Genomic DNA, 21,048 nt, shown 5'->3' on the forward strand with positions numbered 1-21,048 from the left:
TGTGTGTGTGTGTGTGTGTGTGTGTGCGGTCTTTCTCCATTGCTCTTAGGTTAAGATTGCAACCCGGAAAATCGCACAAGCATTTGAAATTTCGGGGCCCTTTAACACTCAGTTTCTGGTAAAAGGCAATGATGTCATGGTAGGTAGTATTTCTCACGGTAAGACTGAATAGATTGATATTTTCATACCTGGTTGCAAATGCACTTCACCCACATATTGAAAGCACCCTATGCTATTTGCAAAGTTGGATGGATTTCATGGTCAGGGTTGAAATTTCATCTACAGCAGACATACAGGACATGCACACATGTATACACACTGACCATTTGTACAGTGTGTTTGTGCATTGGTATTTTACATATCTGCGCTAAGATTGCTTATTTTTTGATTAGCTTTAGCCAATGTGTACATGGATTAATCTGAAAGAACAGGTGTCTTTGTACTTTTTTTTAAATGACAGCACTTGTGTATGTGTACTCTTTTAGGTGATTGAGTGTAATCTGCGAGCATCACGCTCCTTCCCTTTTGTATCGAAAACAATCGGTGTGGACTTTATCAACGTGGCAACCAAAGTGATGGTGGGAGAGCCTTTGGATGAGGCCAGCCTGCCCTCGCTGGAGAAACCCATCATTCCAATAGACTTTGTTGGGATCAAGGTGAGAAAGGAAACGTATATAACAGTTTAAAGCCGGGAACTGCATGACTCTTTATCATCTTTAACTTTCTTATTCAGTGTTGAGTTTTTATAGAGCACAGGAAGTGAATGGATGGATGTAAGGATAAACAAAGGTATATGAGGTTGATAGCATTATAAGTAAATAAGGACTTTTCTGACTGGTAGCTGAAACACAAGCTTGCTATGCAACGGGCTATCCTTCAAATTTTTTTCATAACAGGGCAAGGGCTTTGATGCAGGCATAAGTACTAGGGATAATAATCAAGATGGCCATTCTGCTGTGAAAAGGCCTATTCTCCTGCAAAACTACTTTTTCAAACACGTTTCCCAACTAAAAGTGAGACTATACTCTATAATGGAAGTGGTCGCGATGCTATGAAGAGTCCTCTGTGTGATAAACTAATGGAAGGATACAAAGTTTAATCAGCACTTTAGCATACAGGACAGAAAGGTAACTATCATGGCCTGACTGACTGACCTGACTGGATCACTTAAATGTTTTGGTCCCACCTGGTCAGCCAATGTCACAGCTGGTCACCAAGTGCCCCTTCGAAGGCCCAGACAAATGTGTTTTCAGCCCTTGTGCCCTTGTGCTCACCAAGTGGCCCTTTGGTCAGCACATGTGACTCTGGGTTAGCCCAAGTTGCTCTTACATGTCTCTCCTCAGCATGTGTGCTGTCTCACTGGCCAAAGTGCTCACACTATCCACTATCCTTATCCTATAAAGGATTCACTATCCTTTTAGCTCTCACCCATAAGAAAGTCGCTTCACAGCGCTGTAATTGAAGACTGAACCATGGCTTCTTTGTGCTGTTGCATCAAATGTCTTAATTTGCTTGCAAGTCCTAATACATATTTCTCTGAATTTCTTGCAGCCTGACGTATTAAGTAAAGGTGTAATGATCCATTGATCTGGATAAATACATCAATTCAAAGATGATCTATCTAATCGATGCAAAGAGAAAACCTTGATAATATTGTCATCTACAGTTAAGATACACCTTTATTTTGAAATTCCCAGCCATGAAAAGACAAAGATATTTATTTTGCTCTTAAATGTATAATATATATGATGTTTGATAATAAATCAGCAGTGTGGAAAACTTCACACACAGCCAGCTGCTTCACATGTTGCTGCTAGCTTGATGGAATCTCTCTCTGAGCTCTGAGTAATAACACCACAACATCTAGAAACACAGTAGTACACACAGGATTTGACGACATTGTTTCAACCTCATATATCAACACATCAGTTCTTGAGGCTATATTTATATATAAAAAAACAAACATGAAATCAATAACTCCCCGTCGGTCAGGTGGGGCTGATGTAAGGTGGGGGAAACACTTACTTTTTGTGAGATCATATAAATGTAGCTGATTGTGATAAATGAGCAGATGATACCATCTCATGTCGATCACAGACCCCTGAATTGATTCAAATCAAAATCATATCATGGCAGTCTTTGAGATATCAACAAATATAGCATTGGTGTTCAAATGATTGATGTAATCTTGATGAAAGTTGATGGAACACCTCTAATATTAAGTATGGTTAGAAATTTTGTACCAGTGTAAATACTCCTACATGTATGATATCTTAATGGGTACTGCAGGTTCGGCAAGTGTATCTTCCATTGGATCACATAACAAAAACAGCAATTACTGCTCCATCTCTCCACCAAGGTATGGTTGGGCGTGGGTAGTAGTTGCTTTTCTTACTGGCTGGAAGGCTTACTTCTTAGATTGGGTATGAGAGAGTTTACGTGTCGCCAGCTGTTCCAAAGCCATTTTTTCCAAAGTAATTTCTCCCTCTAATTACAACCGAGCTGCTGTAACAATGGCTGTAGTTTGGAGCCAATCATGCAGGTATAATCCCCCACTCTTCCCCACCACCTAAAGTTTTCAATTTCTAGTCTGCACAGTGGTGAGGAATATTAATCAGAGCTCTGAATACTCCAGGCACCAGGCTTAAAAGACTTCCAGAGTTTACTTGGAGTTTATAATACAGGCTTCATACCCCCTGACTAATATGGGCCTTGCTACCATACATGACAGTTGTAGTGTTAGTTTCTTTCTTTCTGTTTAACACATTATTGCCGCCTGAACACCAAGGCCCCACTGTAAACACACTGTGATATTTGAAACCATTATCCAGCCTTAGCAGCCTGAAGTGTGTGCTGTCAAAAGGTATTCTTTCTCAGCCTTCATCCTCGCTGCCCTCATTGTATCATTACAAGGCACAAGTTATTGCCATCCAGAGAGACCATCTTCATTTATCGGTTTCATTCTCATTTCATTCTCATCACCACTCTGTCGCTCTTGCTGTCTCCTTTCTCTATTGATTGTCCCTCATTTGAGGCCATGTTGTTTTCTTTTCACTAACAAGTCCCCATTGTGTAATTCCTGTCTCTATATACAAACTCATAGGAACAATAACACAGTTATATTTATGACACTGAGAGGAACATGAGCATGAAAACAACATTCGAGGGGGAGGACATGAATTTGGTGGTTTGGTGTCTCCAGTGTACACTTTCTGCCTGAAAAAAAAAATAGCTCTCTGTTGGACACATAGTGACTTCTCTGGGAGACACATTCTTGTGAGCCTACTTCAGTGTGAGCAGGTTATGTTAATACCACCCAAGTGTTATTTGAACAAAAGCGTGCTGGCATAGTAATAGTAGTGTGTTTATTTACTTAATGCAAATGCATATCTCAAGCCTTTCAAACATTTTCAGTGCTTTTTAGCCTTTAGTCTTCTGATCAGTGCACACTGTTACCAGATCTCACTTCGATTTCTCAGCACACACTCCTCTAGTTTTCTACCACTTATATGTACTATATGTTGAAAAATGCCACTCACTAAGATGTGTGCTTCAACTTTTCGGAGGAATCTGTTATATAGTTTCAGAAATTTGCAATGGCGCCTCTCTTCCCCCCTCAAGACTAATGGGAGCCATTTGATAGTACAACTTCATTCCACCTTTAAATGGGTCACTACATATCAAACTGTATTGTGTTCAATCATTTTTGACATCTTTTAAACTTTTCGACATATTTCCAAAAGTTTTATCCTTTTTTCAAACTTTTTTTTTTAACACTTTCAGCCAGCTACTGCAGAGTGGGGATGTTAATGGTCGAGCCAACCACTCTAGCTGGTGATGTGGTTTTTTTGAACAGGGAAAGAAAAAGGTTTTCAAACTGCTTAATCACAAATTATACATTTAAATACTAATGTCACGACTACTACTAGTAATAGCACTAATTATACACAAATAGTACACCCTAGCAGCCACCCAGAATCCCCAGAGCATCAACCCCAGGTTCCCTAGCAACAGCACCGAGCCCCACCAAATCATGCTAATGCAACCACCCCAAGTACTCTGCCACCCACTTGCACTACCCAAGCAAATACCTAGTAACCAAGCCGAACATCCTACCCACCAATTATTTACACCCTGGAGGCCACACAAAAAAACAATAGCGACCACCTGGCTGCATAGAATCACAAATCTTAACATTAATCACACAGCAGCATGTTAGTAATGACCTGTGAAAGCCCTAGAAAACCCCTAGTAATACCTCTTTTCAGTTTTCAGAAAACTCAGCCTTCCCTTGTAATTGCAAATGACTCGTATTTTAACATTCTAACAAAACGTCATTTAAAAAAAAATATGGGAATTGTCATCCAAAAGTTTGTAAGTACAAATGTAGCTCTTAATTTCCATTCATGTGATAGAATATAAACACATTTACACAGGTGCCACTTGCGCCTTCAACAAGAACCAGAGTGAGCAACAATATTATGTGGAAATGTCTTACTTCATTCATTTCCTTCTCCACTAGCGCTCAGCTGGTGCCCCAGATAACATTGTTCATGTTGTGGAGCTTCACAATTCTACTGTCTCTTAGGAGTGGGCGGTTGGTATGGGATAGGGAGACGGGGAAGTGGTGTTTGTGTGTATTGGTTGGATATTGTGGTAACAGAGCCTTGATTATTGTGACAGTCACATATATTCTGTCCTGTAGACAAACCATTATAATTGAGACCACTAAGGTTTTCATAATCCTGTTCATGAAGGCTTGTGTGTAGTTTGTCACTTAAATCCATTTAAACCATTTAAATCTCTATTGGTGTAGTGATGCCTTTTTTTTTTTTTTTTTAAATCATTGATTATTGTATATATTCTTATAGATATTCTATATTTGCACTATTTCTATGTTGTACCAAAACTGCTGCACTACAATTTCCTTGGAGAACACTATATTTTGTAAAGGCTCTTGTTTGTGTCTATATTTCCACTCCCAGCTTCATAATTTTAAGTGGTAGCTGCAGACTTTGTTCTTCAGTTTGTCTGATGAGTCATATGGTCTCTCTTTCTTTATTGGAATAGTGCACAAAACCGCTGTTCAGGATTTATACACATCCCACAAAAACACGTCTTAGTGTCCTTCATTTTCTGTATTTCACAAATTCTCCTTTTTATTGTGGTTTCTAATCTGTTATTGTATTAAAAGTTACCTCTCACTGTTATTCCCTGCCCGTATGTATTCCTCTCCCTCGATTTCATATTCATTCTTGGTTACATTTTGCCATTTTATCTCTGCATAGCCTACCCCTCTTTGAACACAGTCATGATAAGCAATGCTGGTTCTCCGTCTGCATTCCCGTCTCTTCGTCCCTTCTTACATTAGTATGCTAACGTTACATTCAGCTGATTAGATAGCCCACTTCAAGGATGAATCCACCCCTAGTGGCCCTTACCTCTGTGTGTGTGTGTTTGTGTGTGTGCATGTACCACACAATGCTACACCACCCCTTTCTCTCCTCAAGGTAATGGAGATTGTCTGGTTTTAAATGGAGAAATAAGAATGGCTTAACACATGGCGCCCCACTACTCTTAATTTGTCTGTAATATAATAATGAGAAGCTACTGTCCTCTGCTCCTGTTCCTGCTCTTCCCTTTCAATCATTCTCTCCTCCTTTAAATTTTATAGCTTTAGTTATTCCTTTCCCCCTCTTTTCATTTTATTCCCCTCCCCTATTCCCTTCATTTCATCTTCCTTTAATTATTTAATTTATTCATCCTGTCTTTACACCAATTGTTTTTGCTTCTCTCCTTTTATTCCATCTCTTTGCCTCTCTACTGAAGTTGATGTATTCTTTCTTTTTTATTTTTTTCTCCCTTTTCTCACCGTCTTCTCTGTCTCTTCTGTCCCCTACAATGTCTTTCATTTGTTTCTATTCTCTACACTCCCTCTCCCCATTCTGGGTCACCATGCTATTCCTCTTTCACTCAGGCCACCTACCTTCTTTTTCCCTTCTTCTCAGTGTGGAGACAGCATGTCAAACAGGCTGTTAAAGTGACTGGTGGCCTGCAGTTTGAGAAGCCTCTCTTTTCACTTTCCCTTTTCAGTCTGTGTACACCGTCAGATGTACCACTAATCTCTTTAACTCTCTGCGTTACCATACCTCTCCCTCTTTTCTCTAATATGCCCTCAAAGTTTCATAATTGAAGTAGAAACGGTGGTATGTATGAGACAAAATGAAATTTATTCATTTTATTAATTAATATTTGGGAGAAAAAGTATGTTTATTGATTTATGCCAAGTAGTTCACCTGTTGCTTTACTGGGAATACAACCTTTGTTCCACCTCTAAATAGCAGCAGTGTAATGGAAGCCATTTATGTGGGAAACAGTTCCTCTAGTGATTGGCACTTTCTTCAGTTTATGTGTTGTAGAACTGATCCAACTTCCCAAAAAACATTTGACATTCAAAAGAGGTATGTAGGGGGATGTAGTTTCAACTGTGGTTAATTCGCATCACATGTGGTAATGTCCAATTACTTGAAAAGCGTGTTAAAACAAACCCCCCTCCTTCTTTCACCAGGCACCCATGTTCTCCTGGCCACGGCTGAGGGATGCAGACCCTGTGCTTCGCTGTGAGATGGCTTCCACTGGAGAAGTAAGCCAGTCAGAAACACACAACCCTGTGTTAATTCTTGAGTACTTTTCAGTGTTTTAAGGCTCTCGAGTGTCTGTGTGTGTTTTATTGCAGGTAGCTTGTTTTGGACCAAACATTTATTCAGCCTTCCTGAAGGCTATGCTCTCCACAGGCTTCAAGCTGCCGCAGAAGGGCATCCTGATTGGGATTCAGGTAAGACTAAAGCCATCTGGAAGTCCACTTGCCTCCTGTTTGTGTTTCGTTTTAGTATATCTTGCCCACAAGCCACCAAATGCGAGGCGCCTTCTGAACAGGTGGCCTAAATCTTTTAGGCTGTCTTGTTTTTTTCAATGCCAGTCTGGCATTCCTCAGTTTATTCCACACTGATACACACCTTGATTCATGTCATTCTAACAAAGACAAAAGCTCTCAAGTGACACTGTATGAATGACCCAAAGAGGATGAAATGCTTATTAGTTCACAGATCTGGCGATGCCCCTCAGAGGAGTGGGTAAGCTTCGTAAACCTGATGCTGGTGAAGTTGATCATTATAGAATCCCCCACAATGAGCAGAAACTTCTCACAAAAAAATTTGTTTAGTATAAAAGCATGTATCGTCATCCTCCTCAATCAAGTGCTCTGTCAAAAGATATCTTGAATCACCACTGCTGGATTAACGTGCTGCAAAAACATCTCTCCGCCATCGAATTCTCAGCTGCAAAAAAAAGGACAAAATGTAAGCCTGAGCACTGTACTGTTTAATTACACCTCATTACATGACTTTTGGTAATTAAGTCTTGCTGCTACCCTGGGTTGCCAAACTGCGAGCTTCACTAATGCATCTTCAACAAAGCACTCACAACACAAGCTCTGTAATTGGTGCTCTTGGGAAACTGGTCCACTTCAAGGCAAGTACCTGGGGTCACATGCACATCACAACTTGGCTGAAGAGCAGCAGCACTTATGGCTGATAAATCAAAAACATACAGCAACACAAATGTGATTAACCTCTAATAGTTTTTTTTTTATTCATTAGCTTCCATGGAATAGACAGTGACTCTAAATCAATTCCAAAATATATCACAACATAGGACACATAGGAAGCACTTTTTCTATACTGGATTTTAGTGCCTCACGTGGAAAATTAGTGTTTAGCTTCCATATAATGTGAGGCAGTGACTCTAAACCACTAAGATTCAGTATAAAGAGACGTATCGTATGTGTCCAGTGTAGTAACCATTTCTGGTCACCGTCTCACATTACATGGATACTCTATTATGGGTCCTCCGTTTTGAAATGTTGTCCATGAAAGTGTGTGGGGTGCATCATACCTTTACATATTTCTGTCAGGCTATGTAATTGATATAGAGCCTGAAAGAAAGATGTAGAGTCGTCACGTAGCCAGAAATGCGACACCAAATGAATGCTAATGTTGTAAATAAACAGCTATTCTCTAATAAGTTAACCTATTAGCTTAAAAGGTAATAAGTCGTCAGTCAGTTTCCATTGCCCTGTCACGCCCCAGCCCTCATCTGGCAAAAAAAATCAGTTAACACTGGTTTTTAGTACACACAACACACATCGGTTGTTTTGCGTCATTTCACAGGAGTTATTTTTCCACTCATTGCTCTCACATCATATACATATAAAAGGTTATAAAATGGCACTAGCTGCAGCGTGTTACTGCAGGCAGTGAATGTGATAAAGCTATTGCTTTTCTAAAAAAGTTGACACGTTGACATGGGACATTAGTGTACTGTGAAGAATTGATGCACGTCAACCAGAAGTGACAGGTTGTCAAGACGCTCCCTGCTGTGAGAGTTTACATAGAAGGTAATGGATGCTGTGTGTGTGTTTTCATGCACGTCATTCGCTGTTGCTGTGTGTGTTGTCCTTAAATTCGTATTTACTGACAGCTAAAAGGATCAACTATGAAGAAGAGCACATAGTGTATACTTCATAGTATTAGTACGTTAAGACGTAGCTACAATCTCATTACTTGTTACTGTCTCCCTAACTGTTGCCTTCCAGCTCTTGTCCCTGTCTCTCTCGCTCCCATTTTTGCTGCTTGCCTCTGTCTGTCTAATTAGCTGCACCACTACTAAGGCTGTGTGTCATAGAAGACTTAGTAAGGCAAGCTGCATAATATACAAAAAATATCAAATCATATCACAATGGTTTTGGCGAGACAGCAGTAATTGTAGCAAGCATATTGTTTACTAAGCTGAAGGGTATCCAGTTTGGGCATAATCAGTTGCACAAACTCACAAAAGGAGTTTTCAGCACTTTCAGTATGTGTGGTGAAATCCATTAAGTGGGTCATTTGAAGCTGGTGTCTAACAACATTAATGCATTACAAAATTACTCTTCTCCTTTACAACCTGTGTTGTTTGTGTGACATGTGATAACATTTGAAAATTCTGAAGACCTTAAACCCATTAAAAATCTAAATCAACAGAGGTTGCTGCATTATTACAAGTGTTGCAGGAATTGTGGGACCTCAGTTCTCTTCAAGCAGTAAATGTTTTTTATAGATTATTTTATTAGCAATACACCCAATATTTTTAAGGTCTAACATTATAAAATAGGCATTACGAGTTTAATCTGTATGAGTAGGGTCTTTAAGGTTTTCAAGCAAAACATAATCCTAAACTGTGAGCTGCAGCATTATTACAAGTAATTCCGATTCTTTCACCTTTTTTGCACACAGTTTTGTATTTACATAAGCTTAATGTAAAGCAGCTCTGAATTCACAATACACAGGAATGGCAATGACAACAAAGGTTTTTTTCAAATGAATCACATTTTACACTTTGTAAGAACGTGTGTCTTTATATACACGGTAAACACATAATCTCGAACATCTGTATAATCACATGCAAACAAACAAACATTGTTGTGGCTTAGCAGTCAAGTGACTACCACATTGAAAATCAAAATTCAGCATTCCACAGAAAACATTGTGAGCGTATTGATGGAGCAAAACAAATGTCCACCTGTGACAGTAGGATTTGTAGTTGCAGAAATACTCACGTGTGCCACTCAAACTTGAAGATTTTTCTTCCTCTCACAAACACAACATTTACACCTTCTCACATTTTCAGTGCAGGTGCCCAAATCCTATTCTAGAAATCACAAATTAAGAAGCACATTCACTCATGTTTTTGCTGCAATTGCTGCAGGGAAAATATAGTGCAAAACACATTCCACACACCCGCATCAAAAAATGTGAAGTCATGGACAAAATTTGCATATCCTCAAATAGGTATGCAAGTCTGTGCAATGAGGTTCTCACTCATGTTGAATATTTTCTCACGAATACTGTTTATTTTTTCCTTGGATATTTTTCTAGCACAAACGCAATTCAAAATACGCCTGTTTGAGTCTGAAATGTTGTTTTTTTGTGACAAAGGACACGTCCCTCATGCTCTCACTTTTTCCACCAGGTGTCTCAGTGAAAATGTGAAGCAAAAGTGATTTGTGCACCTGTAGGCGCTTTTCAGAGATCAGAGAGGCCTTGTGGCTTTACTGACAACTTGATCTTAACAAAGTGTGGGCTTAGCTAGCTAAGCTAGCTGGGCTTATCTTTGGCCCAAACATCCAGGCGATGATCAGCAAGCTGGAAATGATACGGAACCTGTCTGAGCAGGCGAGCTCTCATCTGTGTCCCCAGCAGTGTCCGCCTCGCCAGCAGTAGCAGCTCCGAAAGTGTGTGTGTGTGTGTGTGTGTGTGTGTGTGTGTGTGTATATATATATATATATATATATATATTTGTCAAAAAAGGAAAACTGAAAATATTATGAAGCAGTAAAGCTAATTTGAAAAGTGGAATTAATGCAACCTCGGCACACAGCACTGTAATGCTGTAAAGGCTTCAGGGTCAGTCTCCAAAGTCCTTGTAAAAGCCTGCACTCGGAAGTCTGGGACATTGCTTTTCGCCAGTGTTTCTCATCACAACCACACAACTTAGTTGCCCATTTAAAAGAAAAAAAAAAGAAAGGCAGAATTCAAATTCAGGTCTGAAACATTTTACCTTTAAAGTCCATAACTAGGGATTTAAAGATACAGTACGCCTCCAGTTTCGTACTATACAGGGTTCACAGTTTACAAACCACACACACCTTAAATGTCTTAACTGTTAAAGACATGATTCCAGTCTGGAAGTAAATTGACAAAAATACACCAGGGAGTGTTTACATTGTTACACAGTTGATTTATAATCAGTGTTAAAGGTGGAGCATGTACAGTACCAATCAAAAGTTTTGACACACTTTCCCATTCACTTGAATGAGAGTGTTCAAACTTTTGACTGGTACTGTATGTCACACATATCGTATCGTACTTCATATGCATCTATAGTCTCAATAACCATCATGCTGAGGGCACTATGATTGCACAGCACAACTACTGATGTGAAAGACCAAAAGATGTATGTGTGATGTGTGTTATACAATTAGACAAAGAATTCAATTAAAAAAAACATGCAATTTGTCTGTATTTTGACACTGCATTTTATTTTCTTTGTTTACACCCGGCCGGTAGCGCAGTGGATAATTGTGCATGCCATCGGCCTGGGGAACCCGGGTTCGACTCCCTCCCGGCTACCAAAAATGGGCGAGGGTCAGGAAGGGCATCCGGTGTAAAAAACTAATGCCAAAATCTACAAGCGGATCGCTGTGGCGACCTCGGAAGGGAGCAGCCGGAAAAAGGACAACAACATTTTTATTTTCTTTGTTTCTTTCTGCTTCCATCCAGCATTCATTCCGACCCAATTTCTTGGCTACAGCCCACCAGCTGAAAGAGGAGGGATTTAAGGTGAGTATTCACAGCTTGTATGCTTAAAAACCTACACACCAGACATCTGACACATCAAACTTATTTTCGTCTCGGATTCTTTTATCACTGTTTGATGGAGCTTCCTGGTTCTTGTGCTTATACCGGTATTAAGAGCTTGAGAGACTTATCTCAGCCTCCTCAATGTTTATGACTTTCTTTATATGTTGTAATATTGCCCTATTTCTGCCCTTTAGCTCTATGCTACTGAAGCCACTTCTGCCTGGCTGTGTGCCAATGATGTGCCTGCCACTCCAGTTGCCTGGCCCTCTGAGAAGGGAGGAGATACCAGTTTGCCCAGCATTAAGAGGTCAGAAAATAGTTATTTTGAACACTGCATTTATTCTTCTGCAATTCTTTTGACACATTCATAAAAACATGGAAAAGCTCATTTGAAACTCCGAGCTAAAACTTTGAGGCTAAGACTTGCTTATGGTTTCCTGAGGCAGTACTGAAGTAATACATAAAAGTGATTCATTAGATTCAAAATTGGAATATCTAACCTAATATCTAATCAGATACTGCCTTAAGATCTAAGGGCATAGCCCCTTCGTTATCTCTGCAATGTGCTGATAAGATCAAAGAAGATGTAGCAGACTTAGAAGTCCAGAGTCATTGCATTAGCCAGAATTAGGGCTTGAATAGGGAGGATGAGGAAAGTCTCATGTCAAAGCAATGCCAGCTGAAGTTTAGGGAAATCAAAAAAGCGGCTGAAGAATCTGGTTTTCATTTGGCCAACAACAAAGCAAAAATATAACTAACACTTTTTTAGCACTGGAAGAACTTTGAAAACTTTACTTCATATTTTAGTTGTATTTAAGTGAAGCCCACTGCGGTTCCTCCAGTTATTGTTGAAATTAAAAAGGTTTTACGTAACTTCAAAAGTCCAGCCTTTTTTGTTGTAGCAGCTCAGAGTAATTATAGCAGCCTGACTGTGGCGTCAATTTTCAGGAAGTCATTTCACAAACACGTCATGATCATGCTACAATGAAGCCATCTGGACCATATGTTTGGAAATGAGCTAGTGAAGAAGAGGATGTAAAGGGAATTTAGTACGCCTAGACCAACACACACACACACACACACACGCACAAACAAACAAACACACAGGCTGGCTGGCATCAGCTGTGTGAGGTGGCATAGAGGCCAACTCTTTATAAAGAACATGACCTTTGATGTCACTGCTGTTTGTCCTCCATATTTTCTATTAGAATTCAGCTTTAATTCCATGCTGTCTGTCAAAGGCCTTCAAAGGAAAAAGGCAATACTAAAGCCAGGGCTTTAGAGTGTGCATGCGTGTGTGTGTGTGTGTGTGTGTGCGCGCGAGAGATGATCATTCACTGGCTGACTTTAGCTTTTTGTCATTTTGTGCTGGGCAGGTAGTAGTAGCAGCTTGTATAAACTGGTTTGTTGGAACTTGTAAACAGTTTTATGTAAAGGGGCCGTTGGGAGTCAATGGGGACTCATCTGAATGGACTGCTGAGCCAAATCAATGTGCTGAGAGGTGCTAGTGGCAGAGTTAGGTGTTGATTTATAATGCGATCAACAGTACAAACAAATTCATGAAAGTTGTTTGATTCAGTTATATCATCAGACATATTGCATAGTGCTTTTAGTAGTTTCCATGTATTGCTTTGAGTATGTTGTCTCTGACACTGTGCTTATTTTCGTAGACTGATCAGCAACGGTGACATTGACCTGGTGGTCAACTTGCCCAATAACAACACTCGCCACCTGAAAGATAACTTCCTCATCCGCAGAATGGCTGTTGACCACGGCGTTCCCCTCATCGCCAATTACCAGGTTAATAAATGTTACACCACCATGCATTCTTTTCATGTATATACTGTCTGTCGCTCTCACTCGATGGGCTTCAGCTTAATGTTTTTCCTGTGTCTAATAGGTGGTGAAGCTGTTTGCGGAGGCGATTCGTTATGCGGGTGAGCTTGACACTACCAGCCTCTTCCACTACCGCCAGAAAGAAAGCCGACATAGAGAGGCAAGCCAGCAGAGCTGAAGTTCCCTTCCCTTCTCTTCCCTTTCCTTTTGAAACAGCAGAACCAAGTGGGAGCAAATTTATTATTTTTAGTGTTGTTTAGTGGCAGGAGTTTCAGTCTGTCAGGAGTTACCTAGACCAAATACCAATAATTAATTAACAATGTTGATGCATCATAACAAACTTGGTACCAATTTTAAATGAGATTTTCTTTTAAAAGGGTTAATAAGTTGTAACTAATGACCTAATTGCTTGCCAATAAATTAATTTACAAAGGCTTTAGAGGTCAGTCATACAACCATTATACAACTTTTGGGTTGCCAGGTTGTGAAAAATCATCTTACAGTGATTTCAGTCTGGTTCTGTGTGTTCCCCAAAGATCAGAGATCAAACAGAACCTTCCCAAGGGGGATAAATACAAGCTGAGCTCACAACCTGCTGATTCAAAGTCCTTCTTATTGTTAGCTCTTAAGTGAGCTATGAAGAATTGTATAATTATTAAAAAATAAAGACCTGTAGTTACAACTTATAACCCCCTTTAAAGGGTGACTTATTATAAAGTGGCTTTTATTTAATAATGCTTAATTTATTTTTATTTTTCATATTTGGGGTCCCTCTGTGAATGTGATGCAATAAGCTTTTTCAGCTTTTCAGCTCTGTTTTAATACCAATAGTTTGGCCAAATGCCTTAAATAATTAGGCCTCATTTATACATTTTTGTATGTAATATATAGTAAACCTGTACTATAACATGATTTTTAATAACTGTAGATAATGTCGCTGTAATAAAAGGTAAATTTTGACAAGAGACAGTTTTCATGAGTTACAGCCTGAAACTCTAGCTTTAAAGGTTGAAGTTGATAATTGATTTGTTTATATATTTGGATTTATATGTGTATATACTCTATGTTTCAAATTGATATAATATCACACTCCGGGTGCATTTAACCAAACACTGTTTAGCAATAATCTCCCACACATTTTGATGTTGTTTCTGTACATGTTTTTGTGCTGTAAGAATCCACTTAAACACAATGGCATTTCCTCTTACTTACTGTGTGCGTGTGTGTGTGTGTGTGTGTGTGTGTGTGTGTGTTGTGGACATGCTGTGGACATGCATTAAAACCAGGGTGCTTTCCCTCCCACAGCCTCTGCCTTGAACAAACCATTCACACACAACACAATACAGCTAGGAGATGATGGACGCATCAAATCACAGAACAGTTTGGAACGAGGGGTCATTATTGCACTGTGACCCTGGAACAGGGCACTGTGTTTACTGTAGTGTAAAAACAGTTGTGTTAGGTTGTTTTTTTTCATTACAGTAATGGCAGCGGGAATCCCAACAAAAGCGCAACCGTCTAAAATAGATGAATCTGACAGAAACAGAGAGTGCTGTAACTTTAAGTTGTTGGTCCTCCTATGTTCTCCACCTGCAGCACTGCTCTCTGTAGGCTGAAAACATCAAGGATGTTACTTGTATGCTCTAATTAGTTCTGTCAAATCAGAGAGCTTACCATGAGAAACAGCCAGTAAATGATGATTGTGAACCATCATCCTCATAGACATCTTATTGTGAACACTCATGAAAAGATCCATGAAACCCTGTTAAAATCTTATTAAAGCATATTAAAACCATCCTTACATGTCAGAAGTGTGACCATGCCATTGGGGCAAATGATTGTACAAGGTTAAATAAACTACAAATTGATTCCAATACACCATCATCTAACACAAGGCTCTAGCTTTATAAGGCTATACAGTTAGCCTAAGTTATTTTTAACCCGTGCTAGCATAAACGCCTCAGGTTCCATATACAGACACACAACTTCCCACAGTCTGCTAATATTGATCTGCCCGCAAATCTTTAGCTGCCCTCCTCCAGCTATTTGACCCGAGTTTATCAGCCTCCCTCTTCTGCTTCACCTTCTGCAGTTAAATGAGGATACTTCAGCATTTTCCTTTGATTGAGCAACATCCATTGCATCTACCTATAGCGCTGTAAGACTTTCAAATAGCACATCACACTAGCAACACAATAAAGGCTAAGAGATTAAAAAGCTAGTGGAGGCAGGTCTTACCTACACAGTAAATGTGATCTCAATGTTACTGTAAGTCTGCTTCGCAAACAGAAAACAACACTGCTTTCTCATTTTAGCCTCAGTAGTGAACGGTGCTCATCACCGCCACTCGGTGCTGGTGATGTCACGTGTATTACAGGAGCCATGGCGATTGTTATAGAAATCAGAAACCGAGATATCTGTTTCTGATTTATTTCGTGGTTGATGTTTGAAGCAGCCAACTGCTTCATTCTGCCAGTGAACATACGAGTGCTGTGAACTAATCTAAACTACTTGGGGCTTCATCATTAAAAAGTCCAGTGAATTACAAACACTCGCACTACTAGTATCGCTGAAGCACAGTTAAACCTTGATTTTGTTGGTGATATGAGATTTACTGTGGGAGAGAGGACTGCATGTGTCAAAGCAAGCCTTTACTGGAAGCCCCCAAACATGTGCAACTACACAGTTGGTGAATAATCCAGTTTGTTTTGTCATCAAATGCTGATGAGGAAGCACAGGCAGAGATGTGGGCAGACATGTTTCACCCTATATTGAACATTTGAACAGCTTTTGGTGTCTTGAGTATACTTGCACTGTTGTTAGTGTTGGGATCTTTAGAGCAGGAGTTAGAGGGAAGAGAGAGAATCAGTGCTAATCTAGATATATTCATTATTCCTTGTTAATGTTATGTTCCTTGTCAGCCAGAATAGAAAACTTGTACTTTTTTGCTTTCCTTCAGCTGGCTCCCAAACACACAGAATGTATCAAATTCTGTATAAGCAAAGTCTCAAATGCTGTTCAGTTGAGCTAATTCTACCTCAGCAGCCCAGGGCCATCAGAGTCACAATTCACTGCAGGCACAGTAACCAAGCAACAGGGCTGCTTGTGGTGTTCATTGCTGACAATAACTCCCAGGTAGACCTAAAAGTCTTGAGCAATAAGATCCCACTACAAATCCCACTTTGATTGAAATGCAGTATTAAAGTTAACCTAACTGTCGAGAAAAACTAAGGTTCTTCTTTTGGGTTTAGCAGCCCTGAACCTTCTAGGAGTACACAGTAAAGAAATGACTGCGAACTGACAAACATATTTTTGTTAATTGTAAACACTTCAAGTTCACTGAAAGGTTTGGGCTTAATTAAAACGTAATGGCTTCATGAATTTACAGAGATGGAAAGAAAAGGATAGGAGCTGGTGGAAAAACTAGAATTTGTGGTGAGATTTAAAACTCTTGTGACAGATCTGCACTGCACCACACACATACAGTGGGGCAAAAAAGTATTTAGTCAGCCACCAATTGTGCAAGTTCTCCCACTTGAAAAGATGAGAGAGGCCTGTAATTTTCATCATAGGTACACTTCAACTATGAGAGACAGAATGAGGAAAAAAAATCCAGAAAATCACATTGTCTGATTTTTAAAGAATTTATTTGCAAATTATGGTGGAAAATAAGTATTTGGTCAATAACAAAAGTTCATCTCAATACTTTGTTCTATACCCTTTGTTGGCAATGACAGAGGTCAAACGTTTTCTGTAAGTCTTCACAAGGTTTTCACACACTGTTGCTGGTATTTTGGCCCATTCCTCCATGCAGATCTCCTCTAGAGCAGTGATGTTCTGGGGCTGTCGCTGGGCAACACAGACTTTCAACTCCCTCCAAAGATTTTCTATGGGGTTGAGATCTGGAGACTGGCTAGACCACTCCAGGACCTTGAAATGCTTCTTACGAAGCCACTCCTTCGTTGCCCGGGCGGTGTGTTCGGGATCATTGTCATGCTGAAAGACCCAGCCATGTTTCATTAATTCATTAAAAATCCTACAATGTGATTTCCTGGATTCTTTCCCCCCATTCTGTCTCTCATAGTTGAAGTGTACCTATGATGAAAATTACAGGCCTCTCTCATCTTTTTAAGTGGGAGAACTTGCAGAATTGGTGATTGAACATTTCTTGATTTCTTAGCTGGTCATCTCTGTGGAATGCATTTAAAACAAAATTATGTGAATTTATACTAGACATATTAGTTACATAGTATCATATGAATCTAAAATGAGTGATTGAGAAATTGCACCTTTGCTACATTCATTTTTCAGTATTTTCAGTTATTAAGTCAACTTCGAAGTACTTACACGTTCACGTGTTTTTAGAAAACGCGTATTTAAAGCATCTAATCTCATTAAGCATGTAGTCTGAGCAGCCATGTCCAGGAAAGCTAAATACAGTTTCACTGCATTCCTCTAGCTGGTATGAAGGTAGACCCACTGTTTTTCATTGGAGTGAAAAATAAACCCGGCTAATTGACATGGGTTTCTCATGCTGTGCTAAATGAATTATTTATGGTGCTGGGGAGCAAGCAGGGCTTAGAAGACAGTGTATCCTTATGGAATGAGTCCCATAGCTGTTGGAGACTGACTGACCTGTTTGCACAATGGTTTGGTAAATGCCCAATCTGTTTTTTGACCATATGAATAAAAAAAATTAAATATTTTTATGTATGTGCAAAATAAGTAATTCAGATTTTTGCATTCATTTTACAAATGATTACAAAGCAGTGTAGCTGTTTGCCCAATCAGACACTCAGATTAACGCATACTTTCAAGCTTTGAAGGATAATGTCGTGTAGCATGATGATGAGGATGGTGATAAATAAGTTTTCAGTTTTCACAGAGAGCTGATAAACTTCTCCTAAACCTCCTGTTTATGTGACTCCCTGGGTCAACAAACAACCCTGCAAAGACTCAAAGAGTACACTAATGGAAAGTTTGATGACACTTACCGAATTTATGATAGGACTGGAATATCAACTAATTCACACATACGCCAGGATGTGGGCTGACACATTCACAGCACTGTGAACTCATGAGCAGAACAAAAGGACTGACTGTGTCATACATTATTAGATGTACATTTTGACAGGTTATGTTTAATGAACAATATAGGAAAGGTCATGAAGTTTTAGTTTAAAATGCAGAGTTTGATCCAGTAACAGCAGAAACAAACAGGAGCTGTTTATATTTCTACATTTAACTTGGACAAGATGCAAAATGTTTGGACTCTGTTAGTAGATAATGAAGAAGAAAAGGTAAATATGTATAGTAAAGTGGTCATAGTTTGCAAGACAGAATGCAAGTTTAATAATATCTGATGTTTGCTCATGTGGGGATTCTTGAATCCTTCATTTTGAATTCCTGAATCATTGGGTTTCTCTCTTAATTAAAGAGTTTGTCAGCCATTGGTTTGTGGACTGCGTTTTGAAGCGTCAAGTCAAGCGTCAAGACTTTGTGTCTCGCAATCTTGGTTACTCATAAGATAGTCCCGCCCTCGTGCATATCCTGCTTTATCATCTTTTTTTCCTCTAAATGGGACCATAATTTACTATATAAACATCATGCTGTATTGAAGAAGACTTGAAACTAGCGACTGAGACCATACAAGTGTTTTCTGAAGTTACCAATCAAATGAGAAGTAGGGTCATTTTCTCAGTGACTTCCATACAATCTGACTTCTTTTTGCAACCAAACAGGAGTTGCCCCCTGCTGGCCATTAGAATGGATGTAGGTGATTCATTAGCAAACAATAGATTGGGAAACCATGGTCTGTTTATGCTGCAGCTGCTCCTTTTGAAATCCTATTTCCATCTGGAGTTTTTTTTCTCGTGCTTTACCTGTTTTAATGTTCAAAAATAAATAATTTTTAGTTTCATTTAGTAATGAAATATAATAGAATTTATATATTGACTGCAGCACAGGGACTGAGGTGTTAAGGGTTTGTTCACTATGAATGTCTCTAAATCCCGATAATCAGAAGTTGGCTGGTCTAAGTGGTAGGATATCTGTATATGTCTTAAGATCCTCAGCCTCACACACTAATTACTCTACCCCTGAATCACATTAAATCCCTATATATGGAGATATGGGGATAGCTTGCTTGATGAACCCACTTAGATGACACCACTTGAATTACTTTCTTGTTAACGTACAATTAGGAACACTTTGCTGGAGAAACGGCTGTGATAGCAAATTCCCTTTTGTTCTGTTTTTACCTCCCAGGTTTCAAGGGAGGACTTTTAGAATGAGGGTTTTAAGGAGCATGCTTTTGCAATCAGCATAACAAAACTACACACTAGGCTCAATCACATCCCTTGTTTAGCGAGAGGAGGGTTGCAATTAAATGTGGTGGTGGGTTGGCGTTGGTATTCTGATGATGACGGGAAGATTCCCTGTACGGTCCGTGAAGGTTGTAACTCAGGCTTTGTCTCCCATATCCAACACACACACACACACACACACACACACAATTGTGCAGCTAGAGAAAACCTAGTCTGTTAAAACCCACAGAATAGCTCTGAAACATACACCAGGGAAAGCTCTACTCACAGTATTTTAGGATTATGTTTTAAAGCCTCTAACCATTCTGCACTCCACCATGTGTTTACTAGTGCATTTAGCAATTAGAGTTGCTGGGAGGGGCTGTACCATAAACCCAGAATAACAGCGGTGCTTTAGTAGCCAGATATTGTAAAAGAATAGCTGTTTTATTACTACCATTATGTGGTCTAACTTCAAAAAAATCACAGAAAAGGCAAATGAAAAGCTTCCACTGGGTCCACAGTTTCATCAGTGCTACCAATGGCTACTCGTTTTCTCATGTGCTCATGTGAGTGTGTTCTGCGTTTTCTCACAGACAATCTCAGTGATTACATAGCTACATAATGGATTGTCATATTACCGTCTTTGGTTTTCATGTATGAGAAGCCAGTAAGAGATTATCCCTCATTTTCTTGTATTAACAACTCCTGCTGGTTCTTGCGGCACCTGCATGTAGATGGATTACGTATCTGAGGTGTGAAGTTAGAAGAGAGAGTGTGCCAGTTTTCCACCAAGTTTATTGTTCAACCAGTTATTCCAACAGCCACAGAGCTGGTAAAAGCCATGAATTCTACCCACAATGTTATATAAAGCCACTTGGAAATTGGTGAAGTATCCATAATTATATGATTCTGTTTTTATCCAGGTTTCTAGGTGGTGTCTGCAGTCATTGCAACAAACATGGTGAATTAATTGATTATATCAATACACTTTTTTTGTTTTCTTAACTACAAACTTGCTTTGATGACACACCAGCCTATGCACATTTTAAACACTGATCAAACACCTGCATAGGATGTTTCCACAGTATTCCAGTTTTAATCAGAAATATTTCAATTTTGTATTTTTTTTCCCCCACAGTTTTTATTTGACAGCTATAGTTATAAAGTAAAGATTGCTAAGAGTTAATATTGTATACAAACATACACCAGTTTATGAAATTAAAATGTTTTAATTCTTATAAAATGAAAATGACTAATTTACATTTGATTCTCAACCACATTTTCTAAATGTAATAAATTGAGGAAAGGACTGAAAAGATCACGCCTTGAAAAGATCACAAATATTCTTGAAAATCATGTTGTTGTTGTTGTTTTTTTTTTGGTGGGGGACAAAATCCTGAGATGGCTTTGAAAAATTCCCTTGTCTCAGATCAGTGTTAAAAGTA

General features: G+C 39.2%; 1 protein-coding gene across 1 annotated transcript in view; it reads left to right on the plus strand.

Moving 5' to 3' along the window:
• The window catches only part of cps1 (carbamoyl-phosphate synthase 1, mitochondrial), a 48,240-nt gene extending 34,751 nt beyond the window's left edge, over window positions 1-13,489 (plus strand). The window contains exons 31-38 of the mRNA XM_070837816.1: window positions 50-139; window positions 486-656; window positions 6,569-6,643; window positions 6,737-6,835; window positions 11,379-11,438; window positions 11,654-11,766; window positions 13,130-13,259; window positions 13,360-13,489. Of these exons, the coding sequence (XP_070693917.1) occupies window positions 50-139; window positions 486-656; window positions 6,569-6,643; window positions 6,737-6,835; window positions 11,379-11,438; window positions 11,654-11,766; window positions 13,130-13,259; window positions 13,360-13,473 (852 nt within the window). The 3' untranslated portion in view covers window positions 13,474-13,489. The remainder of the gene's footprint in view (window positions 1-49; window positions 140-485; window positions 657-6,568; window positions 6,644-6,736; window positions 6,836-11,378; window positions 11,439-11,653; window positions 11,767-13,129; window positions 13,260-13,359) is intronic.
• Window positions 13,490-21,048: the final 7,559 nt, after the last annotated feature.

Source organism: Pempheris klunzingeri, chromosome 10 (assembly GCF_042242105.1).
Source record: "Pempheris klunzingeri isolate RE-2024b chromosome 10, fPemKlu1.hap1, whole genome shotgun sequence".
NCBI lineage: Eukaryota > Metazoa > Chordata > Actinopteri > Acropomatiformes > Pempheridae > Pempheris > Pempheris klunzingeri.